The 23,187-nt window shown below is 45.4% G+C and overlaps 1 protein-coding gene across 2 annotated transcripts in view; it reads right to left on the bottom strand.

Annotated features, from left to right (window-relative positions):
* Positions 1–10,553: 10,553 nt before the first annotated feature.
* The window catches only part of P4HB (prolyl 4-hydroxylase subunit beta), a 14,331-nt gene continuing 1,697 nt past the window's right edge, over positions 10,554–23,187 (bottom strand). The window contains exons 2-11 of one of the 2 annotated variants that reach the window (XM_018553656.1): positions 19,744–19,950; positions 18,503–18,636; positions 17,897–18,034; positions 16,225–16,329; positions 15,609–15,734; positions 14,328–14,528; positions 12,986–13,106; positions 12,720–12,905; positions 11,923–12,002; positions 10,554–11,380 (exon numbers count right to left, since the gene is read on the bottom strand). In XM_018553656.1, the coding sequence (XP_018409158.1) occupies positions 11,303–11,380; positions 11,923–12,002; positions 12,720–12,905; positions 12,986–13,106; positions 14,328–14,528; positions 15,609–15,734; positions 16,225–16,329; positions 17,897–18,034; positions 18,503–18,636; positions 19,744–19,950 (1,376 nt within the window). In that variant the 3' untranslated portion in view covers positions 10,554–11,302. Of the gene's footprint in view, positions 11,381–11,922; positions 12,007–12,719; positions 12,906–12,985; positions 13,107–14,327; positions 14,529–15,608; positions 15,735–16,224; positions 16,330–17,896; positions 18,035–18,502; positions 18,637–19,743; positions 19,951–23,187 lie in introns of both variants that reach the window. The other variant, XM_018553655.1, reaches the window with a different exon arrangement.

Genomic DNA, 23,187 nt, shown 5'->3' with positions numbered 1-23,187 from the left:
ATTAAGAAAAGAATTAAAAGACTTTCGTGCATACTGCAGACTTTTTTCTGTCCCCATGTTGATCATGCCGGTTGATACTTTATGTGTGCACTTCCTTTAACAGGGTGACAACCTGCATTGAAATGGCACAGCCGTGTTGTCACCCTGGTAGACTTAGATAGACATGTAGTTTTAACTCTTGGTAGCCTCAGGCTCCCCTAGAGCCACCTTATTGATACCGAACTTAGTGTGGACACCCGATCAACATAGCTCAGGGTAGACTAGAACTCCTAGACTCAAGTGATCCAACAGCCTCAACCTCTCAAGTAGCTTGGATTACAGATAAACACCACTGTGCCCGGTGACTTTAACATTTTTGAGTAGAACTCTAAAGAAACGCTTTGTTGAGGACCTTCTACCTCTAGCCTGGTTGGGTCTACATCTACAGATCTTTCTCACTGCACCTTTTTTGAAATACCATTTATATACCCACCATTAAAAATCTGTACCTCTGAGAAGCAAACATTGCTAATTGGCTGCACAACTCAGCAACAAGCAAACAAACAAGTGCCACCTATGGGTTTGTGTCATTGGTGGACGGGGTCCAGCTCGTTGGAGCTTACAACTATGACCAAGAGTGGGCAAACCCCCCGAGGCAGGGAGCCATGGTGCGCAACATTTGTGGCTATTTTTAAAGACGGTCGGCGAGGCTTTCTCTACCTGCCGGGACAGTTTGACCGAGTCCAAAAAGTTTCATTATCCCGTCAACTCCATATCCGCCGACTCTGGCGGCCCTCACCTGTCAAGTAGATTTTATCCAGCGTCACTTTCCTGGCACGTATAAACCTCCCAACTTGCTCCAGGTCACTCTGCCGAATGTGATCCAAGAAGACGACATCGTTGGGAAAATGCACCGAACGCGTCGACCTCAGGCTCCGCGACCGGTGGGAAGGGTAATACTTCATCTTGAGGATGCCGTGATCGGGGGTGGCGGAAGGTGAGCTTAGCGCCAGCGCTGTCCGATGGATTGTCCCAGCAAAGGGCAGAATGGGGGTTCAGGTTCTTCTACCACCAGCCGTGGCAAATCTTTCGGACGGTTTTTGTTTGTGTTTTTTTTTAAGGTCCCTCGCCCTGAGATGCAGATCCGAAAGGCTGCTGACCAATTCCACACGAGCAGAAGCGGCGCACAAAACCCCCCTTTTTATAGCTCTGCCTTCCTATCTATTTAAGGGACGCTCATCTCATCTCACTGTAAGGCAAGCGACCGAGGCAGACGCCCACTGCTGTCCATGGAAAGGCTCATCTTACCAGGTCAACTGATCGAGAGAGCAGCTGCTACTCAGAGCTTTGCAGGGTCACAAGCAAGGAACACAAATTGGCTGCAATTCGGGGTGGGGAAAGAACGCCCGCCATGGCGATCCCTGACAAGCCCCGCAGACGTGATCAGACAGCTATCTGTCCACACACACACACACAGAAGGAGGAAGCAAGGGCTTGACTCGTTAAATAGGGGTCAGTCGCGCTGGGTCAATGTGTCTAGCCATGTCACCCCCCCGAGCTGGATGGTTTAATTGCAAGGTAAATTAAGAAAAGAATTAAAAGACTTTCGTGCATACTGCAGACTTTTTTCTGTCCCCATGTTGATCATGCCGGTTGATACTTTATGTGTGCACTTCCTTTAACAGGGTGACAACCTGCATTGAAATGGCACAGCCGTGTTGTCACCCTGGTAGACTTAGATAGACATGTAGTTTTAACTCTTTTGCTGCCAAGGCTTACGTCGGTGGCAGTACGGGTTTTTTTTTTAACACACTAGAGCAGCTGGGACTGTGTTCAGCCCCCACAGCGGCCTGACACCTCTGCCTTGTATCCCGGGCTCCGTTGCTTCTCCTGTGGGCTCAGGACACCCATGGCAGGTATCGGTGGCAAAATGGGAGGGAGACCAGCGAACATGCATTTGCTTATCTCCTCTACTGTGAATGAGGGGACTACAAATTCGTCACTTCCGGGTTCAGAGCTGCCACTCCCTGGCCACCAAGAGGAAGAAGGAGATCAAGCATGATGTGTGCTTGATCTGCTTTCATGGAGTATAAAGGTGACATTAGGGGTCTAATAGACCCCTAATGTCTCATCCAAGAGAACCTGTCACCTATAATGTGCTCTATAATGTTGGTGTTAGCCCCCTATGTGATAGCAATAAAGTTTAAGTGACATTAAACCCTCAGATTTTTTTACATAAACCAATACTGTAATGTGTGCCTTACTGTAATCCATGGTTGTTTCCCTTCTCTTTGCTGCTCTTCCTTTTAAATCCTCATGTCTTCTCATGCTTGGGGAGAACTTCCCTTTGTAGCTGAGTGCCTCTTCCTGTAGTGCTGGCTCAGGTTGCAAACCTACACACAGACACCATGTATCCATTCCAGAGACAAGGCAGTCTGCTGCAAAACAGAAGTTATGTCCAGCATGGGAAGAGATACAGATTTAAAAGGAAGAGCAGCAAAGAGAAGGGAAACAACCATGGATTACAGTAAGGCGCACATTACAGTATTGGTTTATGTTAAAAAATCTGAGGGTTTAATTTCACTTTAAGTTAAAATTACATATGAAAAAAAAAAAATGTTTTAAAGCCCCCTGCCCCCACGTGCGAAACTGATGATTGCGGCACTCTTGTTGCATATGGTCACGCATGCCGCAATGGGAGCAATAATTCCACAGCTGTTATTTATGGTTATCTCTAAACTGATGCCCTGCAAAGGGTTTTAAAGCATCGCCTATGGACAATTATGGGTACTGAAGTTTGCCTCTGTTCACGTTTCACGTTTGACATATCTATTTGGTATCTATTTACTTGACGCAACATCATCTTTTATTTTTTACCAAAAGTTGGGTATTATATTGTGTTTGTGTGCTCTAAAAATAATTCGATTTTTTTCCCCTAAAAAATTGGGTTTGATAAACAGTTGCACAAATATTGCGTGACATAATAAATTGCAACCGCCACCATTTTTATTTTCCGGGGTCTCTGCTTTCAGAAACTATAGAGGGGGGGGTACTAATCTTCAAGCCTAAATGTGTGTTTTATCATGTCCATGCAAAATAAATTGCAAGAACACGCTTAAAGTGACATTAAAGGCAAAACTGATTCTCGGCGCGAGAACGAGCGGCGATAACGAGGTAAGTTTTAAATGATTTTAAGCGGTTTTTTTTTTTTACACTTCTTGCCTATATCTACTGCTTGCTAGCAGTAGATATAGGCAAAAACAACCGGAGGGTTTAGAACCCCTTTAAAGTCTATGTTATCCCAAAACCTTATTTTCAGTATGGTTGGTAAATAGTATACTACATCTAATGTATTTTTGTGATTTGCAATCTATCTGGAGATTGTGGCAGTAACAGCGCTTGCTTAAAGCGTACGTCATCCCCAAATCTATTTTTCAGTATGCTTGATCCCATGCCTTGCTGTTTGCTTAAGCAAATAGTTTTTTTGGGACTATTAGAAGTGTCTTAGTCATCACTTCCTTTTGTACGCTGACAACGCTAAGCCACTGCCTTGAAATTAGCAGCAGCGTGGTCAGCCAGCGTAAAAGAATCCTCTGAGATGAGATGACAGGGAATTTTTATATCTAGGTATGTGAGGTAGCCCCCTCTTCAGATACGGCAAACGCTGAGGCAATTACCAGCAGCTCTGGACCTGTCTAACTTTTTACCAAAGTGCCCTGTGGCCTGCCAGGTTGAATCTTTCGGGCAGACCGCACGGACCCCTACGCTGGCTCAGTGCCCAATGGCCACACAACTTCCAGTTCAGCAGGGACCAGGCACAGCACTCCAAAAACTAGGATGAGGACAGCTGTGGCAGATAGCTGCAATGATAGAAGCAAAGTCTAGCAGCAATATAGAGAAGAGTATTGCCAGCAAAAGTAAGTTAGTTTTCCACACAGCAGACCTGAAGAGATGTCTATCCTCCTAGGACACTAGCATAAAACTGAGGTATTTGTCCTGTATTAAAAAGGGGATGTATTGCAGGGACAAGTCTATAATTTTGCCACTTTATAGATCATTGGTTCGACCTCATCTGGAGTACGCGGTCCAGTTCTGGTCACCAGTACTAAGAAAAGATGTCCTTGAGTTGGAAAAAGTCCAGCGGAGGGCAACCAAACTAATTAGGGGTATGGAGGACCAGAGCTACGAGACAAGGCTACTAAATTTAAACATGTTCACATTGGAGGTGAGGAGATTGAGGGGGGGATATGATCTCCATGTACAAAATGTTCAATGGTGGCAGCAACATTAGCGATAAACTGTTTAAAATTAACTCCATTACAAAAACTAGAGGCCACCACCTAAAATTGGTGGAAAAAAAATTCCAGCACAAGGGGCGAAGGGGGTTCTTCACAGTAAGATCAGTTAGGGTCTGGAACTCACTGCCACAGACAGTGATTTCAGCAAAGAATGTGGAATTGTTCAAGAAACTTTTGGACGATTTCTTAAGGGACCGTAATATACAGGGGTACAGGTACTCCTAGAATGAGATCCTAATAGGTTGGACTTGATGGACTAATGTCTTTATTCAACCTCAAATACTATGTAGGTATGCTGATGGTAGGAGGGGTCAACCTGGCCTATAGGTTTTTCTTTGCCAGTGTCCAAAGCTTCTGTAGGTGGCAGTATAACCCGGCAAAAGACTTCTTGTGTCCCTTAATGGAGAAAGAAACTGGATTTTGTAGACCAAGAGAAACCGGCAGAAAGTGTTTTGTGACCCAACAAACACGGCACATTTCAGAAATGCAAAAACTTCAGTCCAACATTGTGACAGCGTCTGACACTCCTCTAGAGAAATGTGACCTTTGCTTCCATGTCATTCTGCAGTTGCTGGGGTCACCTATCCTACGTGTCTACACTAGTCAGGAAACCTTAGTGTAGACACGGTCAACAAAATTGAAGAACAGTCATTGAAAGATTAGTGTACCCATTAGGATTTAAAAAAAAACAACTTAGATTTCCTTCTTCATGCTAACAGTCTTAAATCGATTTGTATAGATCAGTGGTTCTCAACCTTTCTAGGGCCGGGACCCCTTTGGTAACATTTGCCAAGTTGTGGTGACCCCCAAAGGTACAATTTAGGGAGGACGCGGCTGCTGCAGCGACATCTGGAGACGTGGCGGGGGAGAACTGACACTGCTGCGCTAGGAGAAAGCTGAGGAGGACTGTCACCTTGCACAGCAACCCACAGGTTGAGAACCACTGCTATAGGCAAAGACAGGACCGGGCTCTGCAGCTGGAACTAGAAGAATTGGATTTAAAGTGTGTGGCTATATAACGAATGAGGTACATACTCCGCAGTACTGTAACTGATAGGGATGGGCTCGGGCGTGTTCACAGCTCCACATGCCGAGCCCGCCAGGAAGCTGACAGCGCCAATCACAGGCACTGAGACATTTCCCGATCTCTGCAGCTGCAGACCGGGAAAATGGAATGCATAGCTAGAGGTGTGTTTTACATATTTTTTTTGCTTGAATACATACATATTGCACCCGCCCTCTGCTGCTGTCAATCACTAGAAGGGGGCCTGATGGAGAACTTCCGGTCCTCCTCTGCTGAATGGCAGCATCAGAGGGCGGGTGCAATAGCTAGTTTGCTATTGGATTTTGCAAAGTGAAATAGCCAATAGTAATCTAGCTATGCATTCCTATGGTGTTTTTTTTAATTTTTTCAGACTTGTGGCGGGCCCCCGATTTTTCCGGGAGAAAGTGTTTCTCTCCCGGCGGCTGAGAGCCACTAGGCACCCCTGGCAAATTGTCATTCGACCCCCGAGGGGGTCCCGACCCACAGGTTGATAACCACTGGTATAGATCAAGTGGCTCCCTTGGACTGCAGAAGGCAAGCATCTTGTGCAGGAAGTGGGGAGAGGGATGTCACAGTACTAGGGTTGTGAGCTCACAGGCGGCATGGGATCCCCCAGGGCGTGGAATCTAAGGGTTATCCGGTGTTCCACCAGGGACCCCCTCACAGAAGTTTGGACTTAGCTGTGTGTTGACCCCAGGTCATGACCCCCAGGTACACAAAGACATGTAGGCAGGGATGGATGGATGTAGCAAAAGGAGATCCAGATAATGAGCCAAAGGTCAGGGCGGGCAGCAGACAATGGAGAACATGCCGAGTCAGTACATGAGATCAATCCACAGAAAATCAGGTCAGGAACAAATGCACAGAAGGAGCTCAGGAACAAGTGTTGCTCAAGCAACCAGAAACTGGTCTGAGAGGGGTTTAAATAGGGAGACACCTGGGAGGCTGGACAGGAAGTAGCAGGAAGGGAGGTATATTAACCATCAGGTGAGGCAGGCGACATCCATAGCTGCTAAAGGTGCCCACACACCTTACAATGTATCTGCAGATTTTCTGTGGTCAGATGGAAAAAGTGCAACAGATTGGCCCAGGTGGAGATTACTCCATTCACACAGTTTAGCGTAGATGGAGGAATCTGTTGCACCTTTTCCATCTGACCATAGAAAATCTGCAGATAATTGTAAGGTGTATGGCCAGCTTACGTCAGAGCAGCAAGAGCAGAGCACAAGCTTGTGGAGCCACAAGTGCCAGCAGACCTACAGCAACAAAAGGTAAAAAACAAATGCAAAGCAGTGAAGCACAGATCAGCTCTGCAGCTGATCTGTGACAAGGGAACTAGGAACCAGTCAGAACGCTCTTGTCTACCACAGTGCTAAACTATGAACGTATAGAGGAAGCGAGGTATAGTGGAAGGTTGCACCACCATTGTCTAGTCACAGGTTAGGGCGGACCCTGAACCAGCCTGTATGCCTACGGGCCAGTTCACACCATATGCAGTCTGTTTATTTTGAGTGCTGCAGTCAAAAGACATCACAATGCTTTCCTATGGGCTTTCTTGTGCTTAAAGGAGAATTATGAGGCAAGTGATTTTCACTGAGCCGACCTGTGACAATTAAAACGGTCACAGGTCAGCTCAATAGATCAGGAAGTGAGCGAACACATACCGGCGCTTGCTCACTTCTCAATCTATCCGTGCAGAGAGCCGTGACTGTCACTCACAGCTCCCTGCAGGGATTCCCCCCCTCCTCTGTCCAATCCTCCAGTGCTGACTGGTGGAACGGACGGGGGAGGGTACAGCTGGCTCTGCCTCTAGATAGGCAGAGCCAGCTGCCACTCACGCAGCTGGGTGGATCCTGACAGAATTGTCGGGATCCGTTCCGGCGTCCTAGTATACCGCGAGCTGTAGCTTGCAGTATACTGAGCTTTGGGTGACGGGAGGACGCTTCGCCTCACTGCGTGCAGATGCACTCACACCTGCCTGCTGCCATTCCTGAGCAAGCTCTGCAGTTTCAGATGCGGGATCGGGGCACTGCATCAACTTTAGGAGACGGTCCTGGCACTTGCTGGACTTTCATGGGCGCCCTGAAGCCTTCTTTGCAACAATTGAACCTCTCTCCTGGAAGTTCTTGATGATCCGATAAATGGTTGATTTAGGTGAAATCTAAAAGGTGCCCATACACCTTACGATTATCGGACGAAACTTTTCATCCGATGATCGAATAGTCGTACGATTTTCGTACGGCAGCCCCATCCTGCCCTGATTATCGCAAGATTAATTTAGCCGTAATTAACGAAAAGCACCTGGACGAAATGCGGTAATTGATTTGCCGTATTATTCGTTAGCGCAAGCGCAGTGTAGATCGTAGGACTTTTGACGGACGGAAACGCCAGCAACCTTACGACAATTGTACGATCTAGCAAAGTTTTCAAACATGCTTGACCATCAAAAGTCGTACGATTGTACAGTACTGTCAGTCGAAAGGTCGATCGCATACGAAAATCGTAGGATAATCGTAAGGTGTATGGGCACCTTACGACCATCACAAGACTTTTGTCTTGCGATGGTCGTATGCTTAGTGAAAGCTCGTACGATCTGCCCACCTTGGACGGGCAGATCGTACCGCTGAGGGGCAGCCTTCCGATGACCGCAATGCAGAACGGGCAGTGTGCGCGTGCGCACACCGGCCCGTTCCACAGCTATCGAACGAGCAGGCTAGAAACCCGCCGACAATCGTACGATTCTCGGCTGGTTTTCCAGCATGCTGCTTCAACAAAAGACGTGCGACCGTACAGTAGAAACGGTCGCATGTCTTCGTTCACACTGCTCGATTCTCGCACGATCGCGGGATTTCCCGCCATTCTCGTACGAGAATCGAGCAGTGTATGGGCACCTTTAGTGGCAGCAACATCCTTGCCTGCAAATCCCTTTTTGTGCAAAGCAATGATGACTGCACGTGTTTCCTTGCAGGTAACCTCCTTTTAAAGCTTCCAGTTTATTATAACTCAATCAGCATGACAAAGTTGTCTCCAGCCTTGCCCTAGTCAACACTGACACCTGTCTTAACGAGAGAATCACTGACATGATGGCAGCTGGTCCTTTTGTGGCAGGGCTGAAATGCAGTGGAAATGGTTTTTTGGGGGGGATGAAGTGCATTTTCATGGCATAGAGGGACTTTGCAATTAATCTGATCACTCTTCATAACCTTCTGCAGTATATGCAAATTGCCATCATACAAGCTGAAGCAGACTTTGTGAAAATTAATTTGTGTCATTCTCAAAACTTTTGGCCACAACTGTACTATACAGGGTGAATAAATGAGTTTCACAGAACACTGCAGCCAACACACTTATTAGTTGCAATGTATTTCTACCATGCACATGATCAAATATTGCTTGGCTTTAATACATTTCAGTAACACCTTTCAAACAAGTGTTGACTTGTACTAGCAGGCCTCTGTTTACATCGCAGCATCCCTGTCCATAGAACTCAAGAGGGACCACAAAAGGATCTTGATGGAGGCCACTGCAGCTTTGGACTGAAAATACACCTGTCCAACCCTGACTAAGACCGCATCTCAAAACAGACAGCAAAAGCAAGTGGAACACATCTTAACAGTTGTGGTTTAATGCAATACTGTGTTGGAGGTTTTTAACAATATATGGAACTTCATCTCTATACTAATTACACTACCTGCAAGCCTGTTCATTTGTAAGGTTTATAGAACATCTACTTTGCAGCACAGAATAGTGCATCGTGTACCACAGCACCAGAAAACATACACTGGGCACTACATGCACCAAGCACAACAGGATCATTCACAAATGGTACCTGGACCGAAACAGCCTAGGGTCTACGTTTACACATTCAGCCAGGGGGATGGCACAACTAGTCAAAGATTTTTCCCTGCATGTAACTTTACAAAGGAAGATTATCTGGTAGGCGGTGTGTGCACACCTTGTGAGGTGGGTAATGCCAGTACTAACACAAATAGGGCAACTTCACTGTACCCATTACATTCAGTGTCACCCAGCTGGGGGTGGGGGGGGGTCAGAGCTTTCCTAGCCTAGGACCCCATTTGTCCATCTCTACAACAGACTACAGTTAGTCATAATCCCTAAGCCTGGTCCATATGAAAGACCTCTGGGCAGAACCAAACCCTTGCAGTGGGGATACCCTGCACTGCAAGGGTTAACTGCTTCTTTTGGTCTAGTGTGTTAAAAGATACTTACCTGAACCTCACACCTGCCCAGCAGCTAGACAAGGCCCCACAGCCTCTCCCTTTACTCAAGTGGTCTGAGGACACATGAATCATTACATCCAATACAGTGTATTGGACATTGACACCAAGGGACCTTCCATAACTAGAGCAGATGGGAGGCTGGAAGGACCAGTCCAGCAGGCAGGTGGATCCAAGGGTCAGGCAAGTTTTTATTTTACACCCCAGTAGACCAAAACAAGCCATTAAATCTCAAGGTATGAGGGCAGCCCCACTGCAAGGGTTAATTTTGCTCCAGCCCAGTGTTATGTAAGTTTTTCCAGGACTAGAAGGAATGAAAATAATTTAAAGACATCTTAACCATGCAGATAGAGAATACCTGCATCTGAGGTCTAATTACATTGAAGGTTAGTTCATACCATCAGCAGTGCATTCTGGTCCGATACACTGCAGCCGGCTCCCTATTTTGCAGGGCAGGAGGGGGCATGGTAGGCCATTGACGTGAATGGCACCGTAGCCACGCTCTGCGATTGCCCACAAGGCACATTGTGCCTGCAGTGCGTTCCATGCATTCAAACCGCTGCAAGCACTATTTGTGCCTGCAGTGCATTCAAATGTGCCTTGCGGTTGTCGTGCAGGCAATCGCAGCTACGGTGCCATTCACTTCAATGCCCCCCTCCTGCCCAGCAAAAAATAGGGAGCAGGCCACAATGCGGACAGTGTGTTCCAGTCTGGAATTGGACCGGAACGCACTGCTGATGGTGTGAACTAACCAACAGTTAGAGGTCCAACTGCATTCACAAATGTAAATTACACATGAGCAGATTTATAGACAGGAAACACAGGAAACACAGGAAACACAGGAAACACAGGAAACACAGGAAACACAGGAAACACAGGAAACACAGGAAACACAGGAAACACAGGAAACACAGGAAACCTCCAGGTACAGCCTGGAAAAGGCAGTGGGGAGGACCACTGCTGTCATTCAGATTTTAGAAAACAAAACCACACTTTATTAAAATTATTTATTTGGCCAACACGTCCCAAATTAAATATGATGGAATGCTTTCAGAATCAAATTTTTCAAAACTGCCCATGTCTAGTGACAAAACAAGAAAAAAAAAAAAGTGTCATATGTTGCAATCTCAGAGGCTGGGTCCTGACGAGACAGGACTGAACAAAACGGCAATAATACAGGGCTGTGCCACTGGAGGGACTGCTGTCCATTGGGAGTCATCGTACCAGGGAGACTGTACGCTGCACAAAATACTGAAAGCCGCCACCCGGCGCTGGAGGGCAACATGAAAAAGAACGGTGCTGGAAAGTTCGACACCCATCACTGCAGGTACAGCTTTTTCATTGCATCTAATCTAAGAGTGGCTGAGACAGAGGGAATGAAGACAGCCCTTAAGGGACACCAGCCATGCAATGATTCTTTCCATCTATAGTATGTCATTCACAATAAAATAAAAAAACATAAAGACAGGACAACACAATACAGGAAGCAGCAACAAGTGCCAAACGTTACATTAGGGCAGATAACTGAGTGTTAAAAAAAAAAAAATCATCACAGTGAAAAATAGACAACCGTAAAACAAAAAAAAAAGTCAAAGCTCCCTTTACCCAAACAAAAAAACATTTACAGACTGATGGCATTTTCCCTGGCTGCTTTTTAGAGCTCTGACAATGTAAAACATTCCCAGACATTCCTCCCCTCCACTCTTAGTGTCTTCTGGCTGTTGCAGTTTTAACTCCATCTTTTATAACTCGTCTTTTTCAGGCTTGTCATCTTCGTCTTCCAATTCGGGCTCATCTGCTTCTTCCAAGTCTTCCAAATCCTACAAAACAAAGCACAGTGAGGAATTTGTTATGTGGCTCATATCTACCCACTGCCCGCCCTTGCTCAGGAAGATTGTACATAGGTTTATTGCTGTAAGAGATTTAGTTATACAATATGGTTCCAAGTACCCTACTGGAAGATGTATACTAGGAGACACCTTTTCAGGGAGGGACAGAATAAGCATCCCTGGAAGCTGCATTACTACAACCAAAAGCTGTTTGTAACCATGCATTACTGTTACATATCTATTCTAAGACAACCACCCCCATTGCCCCTTCACCCACCCACTCCATTGCCCCCCCTACTCCACCTTGGCCCTCCCATTGCCCCCCTAACCCCACCTTGGCCCTCCCATTGCCCATTCTTTTTTTTTTTCTTGAATGGAGTAAAAAGACTAAATATTTGACAATGTTTTCTTCTAGATTTGCAGAGGTAGAGAAGGGTTTGACTCTCCAATGAATTTTTAAAATCAGACCCTCTCCCCATCCAAAACTAGACCAGATATCTGGAGTTCTGTTTTAACATAAGTAAATGTCTCACCTCATCAGCTGCTCCATCCTGTCCTCCGCTTTCCAAGAACTTTGTGAATCCATCTAGTGTTCGCTCCCCATTAAAAACAACCACCCAAAAAAAAAAAAAAAAAAAAAGACATTTGTGTCTAAGACAGAGGCAAAGACATTTATGTGTTGTGTCTCAAGTGGAACTATAACCTTGTAAAAGGAAAAATAAAAAAAGTGGTGTCGGCAGGTAAGCTTTTTATATAGCAAGAGACTGCAATAGAGGCTCCTTATTGCCTGCCAGCCTGGGATGAATTACTGCCCATGTGCAGGAGTTGCATGATCCCAGGCTGGCCAATCAAAATGGCTGAAAACTCTGAATTTGGAAGACCAAATGAAGTCAGGTGTGGCCACAGAGTGACTAGGACCACAGCTGACAATGCTGGAGCGGGTGCTTGGCAGACATGTCTGCTATAATGCCCCGCTCACCTGCGTATTCTATGGAAACGTGCTTGCAGTGCCATTCATTCTTAATGACACCCCAAAATAGCCAGCATTATGGCTGGTTTCGCTCCACGTATGAAAACACAGAAGCAAAAAACGCCAAATGCGTCACACAAACATGCAGATATTGCAGGCGGAAGTCCTGGAAACTGAGAAACTGCATCCAAGAGCATCAAGGACAAATAAATAAATGTCCAAGTATACACCAGAAAAGAGCATCACTGGGACACTTCATAGGCAGAAAGTAGGTCATCTTATTTGTAAGTGAATAGAAAACTAGAGCAGACAAGATAAACATCTGGTTAACTGAAACCTAGAAGTGCAATAAAACTAATCTTACCTTTTTCTCTGTTCCAGCTGGGAAAAATTTCAAGGTGGGGAAACTGTGGATCTTTACAGTATCAATTTCATTCCCTGTGGAATCCATCTTGGCAATGACGATGCTTTCATGGTCCTTGTATTTCTCCCCCAGTTGGTCCCAGATTGGTGCCAGCTGCTTGCAGTGACCGCACCATGGAGCATCTGAACATACAATACATCAACAATTCACAGCTGACACTAAAGAGCCATACAAGCAGCACACAGTCCAGAATCTTACTTACAGAACTCCACAAAGACGTTTTTCTTCTCATCGAAGACCACTTCCTCAAAGTTCTTCCCTACAAGTATTTTAACAGGGTTCTTCTCCCAGTCTTCGGGTACATCCTGGCTCATCATGTGGGGCTAGAGGGGGAAACAGATTGAGGAGATTTGTGCCTAGTAGGCTATGCTTACTAATCAGTATCTGGCAACATGCAAAGCCAAATCGTGAACTGCAAATGCCATTTAGAAAACTATAAAATCAAAGTCCACTCTACGTCAAAGGGCGTCGGTATGGGGGATCAAAACTGCCAACACTAAAGCAGGAGCGTGGCAGCTTCAATCTTTCTCCCCCCCAAAGGTTCCTTTTAATCGGAGTTCTGTAATACACAGTAGCCAGAGGTTATGCAGCATCTTACATGTTTGGCAGGAGGGTCAGCTTCCTGGAACTGGCACTAACTTTCCCTGCGTCATTCAGAACGAGAGCTTACCCTACGTTTGACCCAAACAAGTCAGCAGGCTTCAATTTACTCAGTTCTGAGGCTGCATTTGGCCTGCTTTGGACACTGTCCTGTCCCCCAAAATGCATTTGCATTCCAGGCAAAGCAGTGTTCCAAGGAATGCATTTGAACAGAATTACATTCCAACATCCATCTATATGAGCGCTCCATTAGATTCTCCACACATTTCTAAAGCTAACAATCTGAGACAGGCTTTCTGTATACAAGCCTGAGCAAGATGTATTATCAGATGGGAAGACTGAAAAGGAGCCCTGAAGGAAAATCTGAAGTCCTGAGCAGGTGTTCATTTTGAATTCTGAACAGCCTGCATCATTAAAAGGCATGGCCCACTGAAGGTTCTGCATTTCAGCAATAGGGATATAGCATACACGTCACTGCAATTTTTTGCTCATCATTCCCATTGCACCATCTACTCCAAGATCAGGAATTCTGATTTTCCTGTGACTATACTACCATGCTGGTTTCAGGTCGGTCATTCAGTTATTGAAGCCAGACAGAGCAAGGCAGCTTTTGTTTTAAAATGATCAGCAGTGGAAGCCTCCATGTTATTCCTAGGACGTGTACTTTATTTTCAGATCATATAAATTGCTGTTAAAGGCCCACGTTCTTTCATGCAACAGGCCTCAATCCAGCCTCATTAATATTTGAGCTTACTACAGTCAGCATAACCCACAGAATAGCGTGTTCCATTATGGAGCATGTTTTTTTTTTAAAAACGTGTCAGTTGGCCGCCAAAATCTTCCCTGAATGTAATTTGCCGTCCTGTTCTAGTTTTTGTCTGAGGTACTGTATAGCACAGACCACTAGAAAACCTCCTTGGATCAGCTGCCGTCTTGCTCCTTACCTTGACTTTGCCATCCAGGAATTTGTCACAGAACTCCTTAATCTTCTCAGCAGAGAGATCATCACTTTCTGGCTTGTATTTTGTCATTTCCTCCTCCAAGGTAATCAGTCTGACAGCTGGGCATTCTTCCTTCTTCAGACCAAAGAACTCCAAGATACGTTGGTTGTCTGTGTGATCGCTGTCAATGAAGATGAACAGAATCTATGGAGGAGAGAAAAAAAAAAGTGTTATTGTATTTAGAATAGGTAGACGTTAGAGGTTTTTTGGCATTGTGCCTGCTCTTGTTCTCAAATTTTAAAAAGGTCCACTACAAATGCAATATCCAGCAGGAAAGAACTGGGAGGGTTGGCTAGAAAGGTTAGCCAAACCAAGAGGTCACTCTATATCTAGCAGGGACTCTGCCCATCAACACATAGCTCATGTCCATATTTCCTGCCTGCTTATTTTCTCAAAATTAAAAGGGAAAACTAAAAACTGGAATATTTAGCAGGGAAACTTGCAAGAGACACTGCCTACCCACCCATGGCTTGTTTTACCTAGCTACACAGCTCTAAAATCCACTGGGTGCTTGTAGTGGAGCTCTGGGGACCTAGTTAGGTTTCTCCTGGACAGAGGCACTTTATTGCATATTCCCTGCATGCTAATTATACAGCCACTGAACATTAAGTCCTAGCCTTACTCTAACCACACAGCCAAACAATTCATATCTGGGAAAGGAAAGTTCTGCATTAACAGTAAGACAAGCGGACACTTACAACCGTTTCCTGCATATAATCCAAGCCACAAATGAGCAGTAATATTGAGAAGTCATTGTGTCTCTTAAGCTTACCAAGCAAACCAATTACCTCAATCTCACTCCTTAGCTGCCGTTTATAGCAGTTGGCAGAGCTCTCTTTGTAGAGAAAGCAGCATCTGTCTCCATATAACAATTTCCCTCACTTCCTGTGAAGCATCAGGACAGGACATGATTAGAGATTAGAAATGTTAGAACTTGTCAGATACCTTATTGCCTATGTTTGCATTCCAGATTGGCAAAATGCATCTGCTAACAGTGCTCTATACTTCAAGAGCAACAAAGCATTGCAATTATTGCAAAAAGCACTCAAGTTCCCAAATACTGAAGACACCTTGGTAAAAGAGGAAAGACCTCAGAATGAGAACAGTTTCATCTGGTACAGATAAAGTTCCAGCAGTCCATCCAAAGGAGAGACCTACCACTGCAGGCAAGATACAATTTCCCCTAGTCCCACAAACAGACGGTACCTTCCAGATTTCACTCACCTTTCCCTTAAAGCTTGAGGCTGCTTTCTTGAAGTTATCCAACTTGTCTTGGAAGTCAGAGGAACTTTTTGGTAGGAACAGAAGAATGTGAGTCTTAATTTCCCCACCGAAGATCTTTGGTGCCGTCTGCAAAAAGCAAAGAGGTAAGGTTTGACCCATTTATCATTCCAAAAAAAACAAAAACAAACATCTTAAGGTCTTCCACAAGTAGCATTTTATAGTCCACTTTTCTGGTGGGTGCTGACCATAAGCCATAGAATAGAAGTCTAAAGGCTGCAGAAAGCCATCTTATGTCAGCTGCAAAACATGTACTTCATCCAGGTACACTAGTTTCCAACCATGCTCCAAAGGCATGCTGGTAGGTTAATTGGCTTCTGTCTAAATTGACCCTTGTATGAATGCATGCAAGTAAGACATCTTTGATTGTAAGCTCCTTGAGGGCAGTGACTGATTTAAATGAATAGTATGTAAAGCACTGTACAGCTGTCGGTGCTGCTATATACACATCTGTAATAGAGCACCTCAACCAAGCACATGCACTTTCAGATCTGCTATTAGGGTCCTTGGTGGCCTTCAGAACTGCCAGAAACATTGCAATATGAACACCAAGATTTACCTGCTCCGTGAATTCAACAACCAAAGGCAGCTGATTGGATTTGACAAAGTTCAGTACTTCATCCTTCGTTGCTTCCCCTTCAAATACGTTCTTGCCTTCATCAAACTAAAAATAAAAAAAAAGATAAGTTTAGTCTTACAACATCCCAGAACCCCTAAACAAGGATCTCACAAATGGTGTTTAAGTGGACCTGAAACCCATTAAAGATTGGCCATCGTCTAGAAAGTCATTCTGCTCTGTACTGTAGTCATGGCTGTACATTTGCAGCATGATCCATCTAATGTAGAGCCAAAGGAAATCTCCCCGCTCCAATTCCTTAGAGCAGAACCTCGGCAGTCCTGATGGCAGCTAATAGGTGCGTCTCCACCTTGGAATGTAGTAGTATACGAACAGACCGCACTATCCAGAGAATTCCAATACTTCAGACTTTATTGAAATTCACAGCAAATCCAGAACAGTGAATAAAAGTGTATAAAGCAGCAAATACCAGCACTGCAAACCCCCAACCAGCTACAACCTCTCACATGTTCACCCGTAGGCTTATTCATAGAAAATGATCAGCTATAGGGAGACCACAGGTAATGCTGGCAACTAGTCCTCTGTGTGCCTTTGGGCATAGCTTCCACAGTACAGGTCCTCAAAGATATATTGGGAGTGCAGTGCTGCAGATCTGGTTGTACTGTTGGCTACAGGGACTAAAGGATTCATATAGTCAAATACAAATTGAATGAGAGAATAAGCTGCCTTGTTTAAGCTGTAATGGAAGTAATGTGAACACTTTTAAAATGTAAGACTTCTGGATGGATCGTATGCCACTGAAGCAATGACAGAGCAGACAGACCTAGCAGAAAATTAACAGATTGCTTCTCACATTCCCTGGAAAGTTCCTGGAATTCAGTCAGTGCAGGCCAAAAACAGGAACACGTGCATGAACAATACGATGTCCTGCTCGGCCGGAGGAAACACAAAATAACTGAGGTGTGCTAGGCTGGTACTCTTTTTATTCTAGGTGTGGGTGATGTGTTTCCTGTTTCCGGTGGGAGGAGCCTATCTCTCTAATGCTGTCCTGGAAGGTGACTAGAGAAATAGAGGCATTACATTAAAATGGGAGAACTGTGCACCCTCAATGTAAATTAACAGTAGCCTTGCAGTATTGATTGCTACCTTTGAAACGAATATCTAAGGGCTACCATCAATAAGCCACTTGGCCTTTCCAGTGTAATGCAGCCTGGCCACAACAAAAACACTAATAAAATGGGTCCACAAGCTTACTTCAAACTGTTTAGCTAAAAATGGCAGGTTTTTGTCTATGTAGATTATACACACTAAATGCCACTCTCTACCCACCATTTTATTTCTGTTTCGATCACTGGGCAGAACTACCACTGGTTCCTGCATACACCTCTGCACACTGCAAGACTGAAGCCCAAGCAGAACTTAATGGCTGCTACATATACTATACAGACTAAACACATTTGCTCTTCATGTTCCAACAAGGCCTTCAGAAAGTGATGTTCCAACATAAAGCACCACATACAAAGCTCATACATGCTGACCCCTATGATCAATTCTGTGCTAATAGAAGCCACACATGACCACCCAACTTACCAATCTATTTTGCACGACTGAATAGCACCTACACTTAATTTGTACCACCATACGTTGTCCTTACCTTCTTGAAAAGAACAATGCCATCCTTTTTAACTTCATGTTTGGAGAAGGCAGAGTCGCTGGAAGTGATGCCAAACTGAATGTCATCTACTGCCTCTGCAGCCTGCAGGTATGCCTTTGCCAGCGCAGACTCTGAATCCTGTGGGAGGATAAGAAATGTTAAAGGATTTTAATTGGTTACATCATATACAGAGAGAGTGCACATTTGATTTGGTTGATAGAATGTGCTAGAGCAATACCTCACCTATTCTCTTTTTTTAAACAAACCAAACTATTCAATAGAACAGTCCACCTAATATGAAACAAAATGCATGCTACCTGACCTGCAAAGTGATTTCTCTCAAACCTAGCACACCTCTCCCCATCCCAGAGCTCTAAACTTAGTGTCAAGATGTAGTCAATAGATGGGCATTACACAACATCAGACCACAAAAATCACACAAGTCACAGGCCCAGAAAGGTCTTCTGGTAAATTGCTCTGCATTACCTGGTTTATGTGCCAATTTATTTAATATAAGCTCCATACACTGCATGGAAAGGTTTGCTACTGGTCACAGTTGTACAATGTCAGTCACACTTTAAGCCTGGCGATGTTTTTGTATCTTACCTTAAAGAAACCAACAACAACAACTTCATTGGCTGCTATTAAAGCTGCTACAGCTGCCTCATCATTCAGGGTGGCTGCGGCTGGGCCGGTGCGCTTCTTCAGCCAGTTGACAATGTCTGCTGCTTCTCTGCCAGCTGCAAGTAAACCAGACTGCTATGATATGCAGTGATATGCAAACACTACAATGCATATTCAGGAATGAGTAAAGTCAAAAGCCAACGCTAGACTGCTTTTCTAAAAGCGTTCAAAAACTGGCTCTACAAACTAAATCCCATCATGCATCTGCCTCTGGGAGTTATGCCTGTTGCTGCGAGTCTTGTAATACCTAATGGGATTTGTAGTTGCACCATAGCTGGAAGCCAGAGTTTGCCTGCCCCTACTCTGGAGCATTGTGTATTTAAAGCCAAAACTGGTTTCTCAGTTTTAATTGTGTAGTAAGGCGTTACAACTGACATGTCTTTATCGCCAGCTGTCCCCACTAGGGAGATTAACAATCTGTGCTAATGAGGGAAATTCCAAAATAGAGTTGTCACCAGAAGAGAAAAACTATTCCAGTAACATGTGTTAAGGGAGAATAATTGCACTGCAAATATTTCCTCACTTCCTGCTGTCTACAAAAACAGGAAGATAAAAAGTAAAAGGGTCTCAAGTGGGGCAGATGCCAAATACCTGACTAATTGTAGCCATGAAGTGTTAAAACCAAAGTTTAGGCTTTAGAGGGAGTTTTAAAAATAACCCCACCCCAAAATTCAAAGCAGGATGTTAGTTATGCCTGAGGGGATCCAGAAGCAAATCGCCTTAATCTGGAGTCCCACAGAAGCCAGCACTCTAGTCTCCTCTCCCACCCTGGAATGCAGAAGGGCCCTCATGTACACTTGCAGTAACAGTGGTGGCAGGCAGTCCTGCATTCTACACAACTACAATGGCAAGAGGGGCAGGGGAGAAGAGACATGAAGGGACTGGTCATCACTGCCAGTCTGGATTAAGGAAAGCACCCCCCTCAAGTAAACCCCCCCCCCCCCCCCAAAAAAAAAAACAAGCCCAAGCTGCCCAAGATGCACAAAATAAAAATGAGTTGCTGCCAGTCAGCTTTTCTGCATAGAAGCTGCAACTTGCATCTTAATCATAGCAGGGCACAGGTTTCTAATACATTCTAACAGATTATATTAGGAGTAATCAATATTACTTTATCACTTAATTAGGTGATAAGTCATCAAGTGTAAAGTCATCAAGTTGGTCACCTGAGTATTCTTTTGGGGAAGAAGTGTCTCCATTCTTAAAGAACTTGATTGTAGGATATCCTCTGACACCAAATCTCTGAGCCAGCTCTGACTCTTCCGTTGCATCTACCTTTGCCAGCCGGATCTTTGAACCTTCATCTTTCAGAATCTTTGCAGCCTTGTCATATTCAGGAACAAGGGCTTTGCAGTGTCCACACCAGGGAGCATCTAGAAAGTAAAACATTCAGAAGTCATACAAAATGCCACCTTCAGGATCACAGGTCAGTGGTGTGTGTGGGGGGCGGGCAGGGGTGCAGATAAGCCAGTCTTAAAGATAACTTTCTGACCCATGGAGTGCTTTGCTATATCTGGGTCCCTGCCATGCCTGCTTCCAACTTTAGCTAAAGTCCGGGCAGACAGCCCCACATTAAACACGCATTAAAAGCATTACACAAAGCAGTCCTTGCCGGAGATGGCTTTACTTTAATACCCAGTACTAAAAAAAGGTTAGGCAGCTGTGCTCAACAACTTTGTGTTCCCATGGGAAGAGGATCACTGCATATCGCCACAATGAATAGTGCAGCAGACTGCCCTGTATAAGCCAAGCTGAACAATCCGCCATGGCCCCTTGCTGTTGCCCTAGCTAGCTTGGAGAACTACGGTGTGAGATGAGTGATTTCCACTCATCCTCATAGTTGGAGCCGACCTGTGACAAAGAAGCTGTCACATGTCAGCTCTATAGATCGGGAAGTGAGCAGAAACATGCCGCCGATCCACTCACTTCCCTATAGTCTCCCTGCAGTGAGTGGTGACCGTCAGTCACCGCTCCCCGCAGGGATTCTCTCCCCCCTCCCGAACCTGCAGCACTGACTGGAGGAACAAACGGGGAGGGGCAGGCACAGCTGGATCTGCCTGTAGATAGGCAGAGCCAGCTGTCACTCACATCTCAGCTGTGGCGCTCACAGTATATCGCAGGCTATTACTGAGCTTTGGGTCACAGGAGGATGCTAGTATATGTCCTCCTGTGACCCTAAAGAGAACTATACGGAAAAATACTTACTCCATAGTTCTCTTTTAAAGAGGCACCATCGCTTTATCCAATTACAACATAGTGACAGTGTCTTTATACTTTATAGTCCATTGACAGTGCTTGGGTAAGGCAGCCAATTAGTAGATCTAAGCAATGTCACATGACTTAGGGAGTGACAATCCCTAGCACCTAGTGTCAATGACTGATCAAGCATGCAGCCAGCAAGACTTTATTCCTGTTCATGCTTGTTCCAGGTCACAGACTGTCTTGGGAGGTAAGATGAGAACAGTTCAGAGGCTGCCACTGCAGCCAAATAGTTCCTGTATTCAGTTTTACTTAAAAAGGAAAAAAGGAAACTGTAGCAGGCAAACCGTTACCCAACTTCAATTCTCTTGCACTGCCTTTCCCTTCCCTTCTATCTCGGCTCTGGTGACAACTCAACTGCGGATATTCTTCACAAAGTTGATGTCCCCAGAGGAGACAGACAGCAATGCAAATCCAACAGGGGGCTCCAACTCCTCACTACTAAAACTGACCATACCCCAGTGGGATTTCCTTTCAGAAAATTAATTTTTAGAACATTTGCCCCATTTTCTGAGAGTTAATGGGAGGCAAATCAACAATTGTTTGACCACAGGGGCAAAACAAAGGCGGGAGTGGGAGTCTGCCGCCCCCCCCCTCCCTCTCTCCTTGAATCCTAACCGTGAATGATATTTTAAGCTCTTTGTTGCTCAGTACACTTCCATGTTACTCAGAACAGTCCCCCTTCCAGCAGTTTACAGACTCCTGGGGCAATGTTTGTAAATCTTCAAGCAGTGACAGCTTCTACAAAGAGCTCTGGTTTATGAAAGCCAAGCCAGCCGTTGCCCATAGCATCCTGGGTGATGCTTGATGTAACCTTTTTTGCAACAGCTCCACTACTGTTTACTTTAACTACTTCCTGACCAGACAACATGTGGTGGCAGAAAGGTGCACTTTGACACCCGGCCAGTGCATCCATCCAGCTGAGCTTTCACTGTTTACAAATCATGGAGAATGGGCTCCTGATCATGCAATTGGCTGTCACCACGATCACATGATCAGAAGCCCACCCACCAAGGTACCATCAAAGGGCCTGTAGCAAGGCGTGGTTTGCTCCAATTGTTGAGCTTCTGTATTGGCTATAAAATGAGCCGATTGTTAAGACGGACCTTTGCACGAAATGTTTGAATGTAAACCTGAAAACATGAAGGTCAGATGCATTTAGCCAGACTGTCCTAATCTTTGTTTAGGGCTCACTTACACCAATAGGTGCATTCCAGAGAGGTAGCTGCAGGAACGCACAGCAACCACACACTAAAACGCTCTCTTCATTCTGACCCCCCTCACCCATCCCATCAGCCTGCAGAGCCACAGATCTCCCCCTGCACACAGACCCCCCCATCCCGATCCTGCACAGCAATGTTTTTACTGACCCGATCGGTGCTGGCGGGGACCGGCTTCCTCCGCCCACGCCTCCTCCTTCTATGCACCTCCTCGTGACGAGCCGCCCTAGCAAAGCTACGGTGACTGGACCCGCCTACTCCTCCTTGCTGTCTCTTCTGTATCTCCGCCTCGCAAGCGTCCCGACAGAAGCTGGAACCGCCTCCTTCTCGCCGCCCCTGTGAGTTCATGAGGCAGCCGATGCCGATCTATTTCGTGCAGCCCGGCTCGCCTTGCTGTTTTGGGGGTGGCATTTGCCTCCCCCCTGAAATCTGCCGCCCGAGGCAAACGCCTTGTTCGACTCGCAGCAGATATGCCCCTGATCCCAGCCACTCCCCCACCTGCAGCGTGATCGGACTCATGGCAAAACATTGCCTGCGTTCCGGTCCAGTTTGAACGCAAAAAAATGCTGCATGCTCATAACAGGCAATGTTATGCCACATATACAATTGCACTGCAGGCGGGGGAGTGGATGTGTTGCCATTGACTTGAACGCACCACCACCTCCCCAGTACTAAGGGGGAGTTTAGTGTGCAATTGATGTGCGTTCCAGCAGCTACCGCTCTGGAACGCACTGCAACTGGGGTGAATGGGCTCTTAGGGTAAGTGTTTTCTTTAACGCTTGTTTCTTTAACGCTAATGGCTGCCAGCTGAACGATCCACTTGCTGTTGCACACTCAAAGTTGGAACAGTTTATCACAGTCTTTCACACAGACTTGAGGGGCTGCTCATCCAAGGCTCTGGGGCTTCCACGAGCATAGAAAACAAAAAGGAAACAGAGCGCCACCTCCGTGTGTAAAATCATTTAGATAAATAAAAAGGGATAAAATGTACCTCACAAACATTATCAGGCTTTAACAACAAACAAGAGGCCGCACCGTTTTGTTAACCCAACATGGTATCGCCCTGACTACGTAACACGGTAATTGTACAGCTCCTTTATATCCAAAACTACTATGTAGTGCAAGTGCCCG

This window comes from Nanorana parkeri, unplaced genomic scaffold, assembly GCF_000935625.1.
Source record: "Nanorana parkeri isolate BGI_ZX_2015 unplaced genomic scaffold, ASM93562v1 scaffold126, whole genome shotgun sequence".
NCBI lineage: Eukaryota > Metazoa > Chordata > Amphibia > Anura > Dicroglossidae > Nanorana > Nanorana parkeri.
The sequence above is the reverse complement of the archived record's forward strand: the minus strand, read 5'-3'. Positions and strand labels throughout refer to the sequence as shown.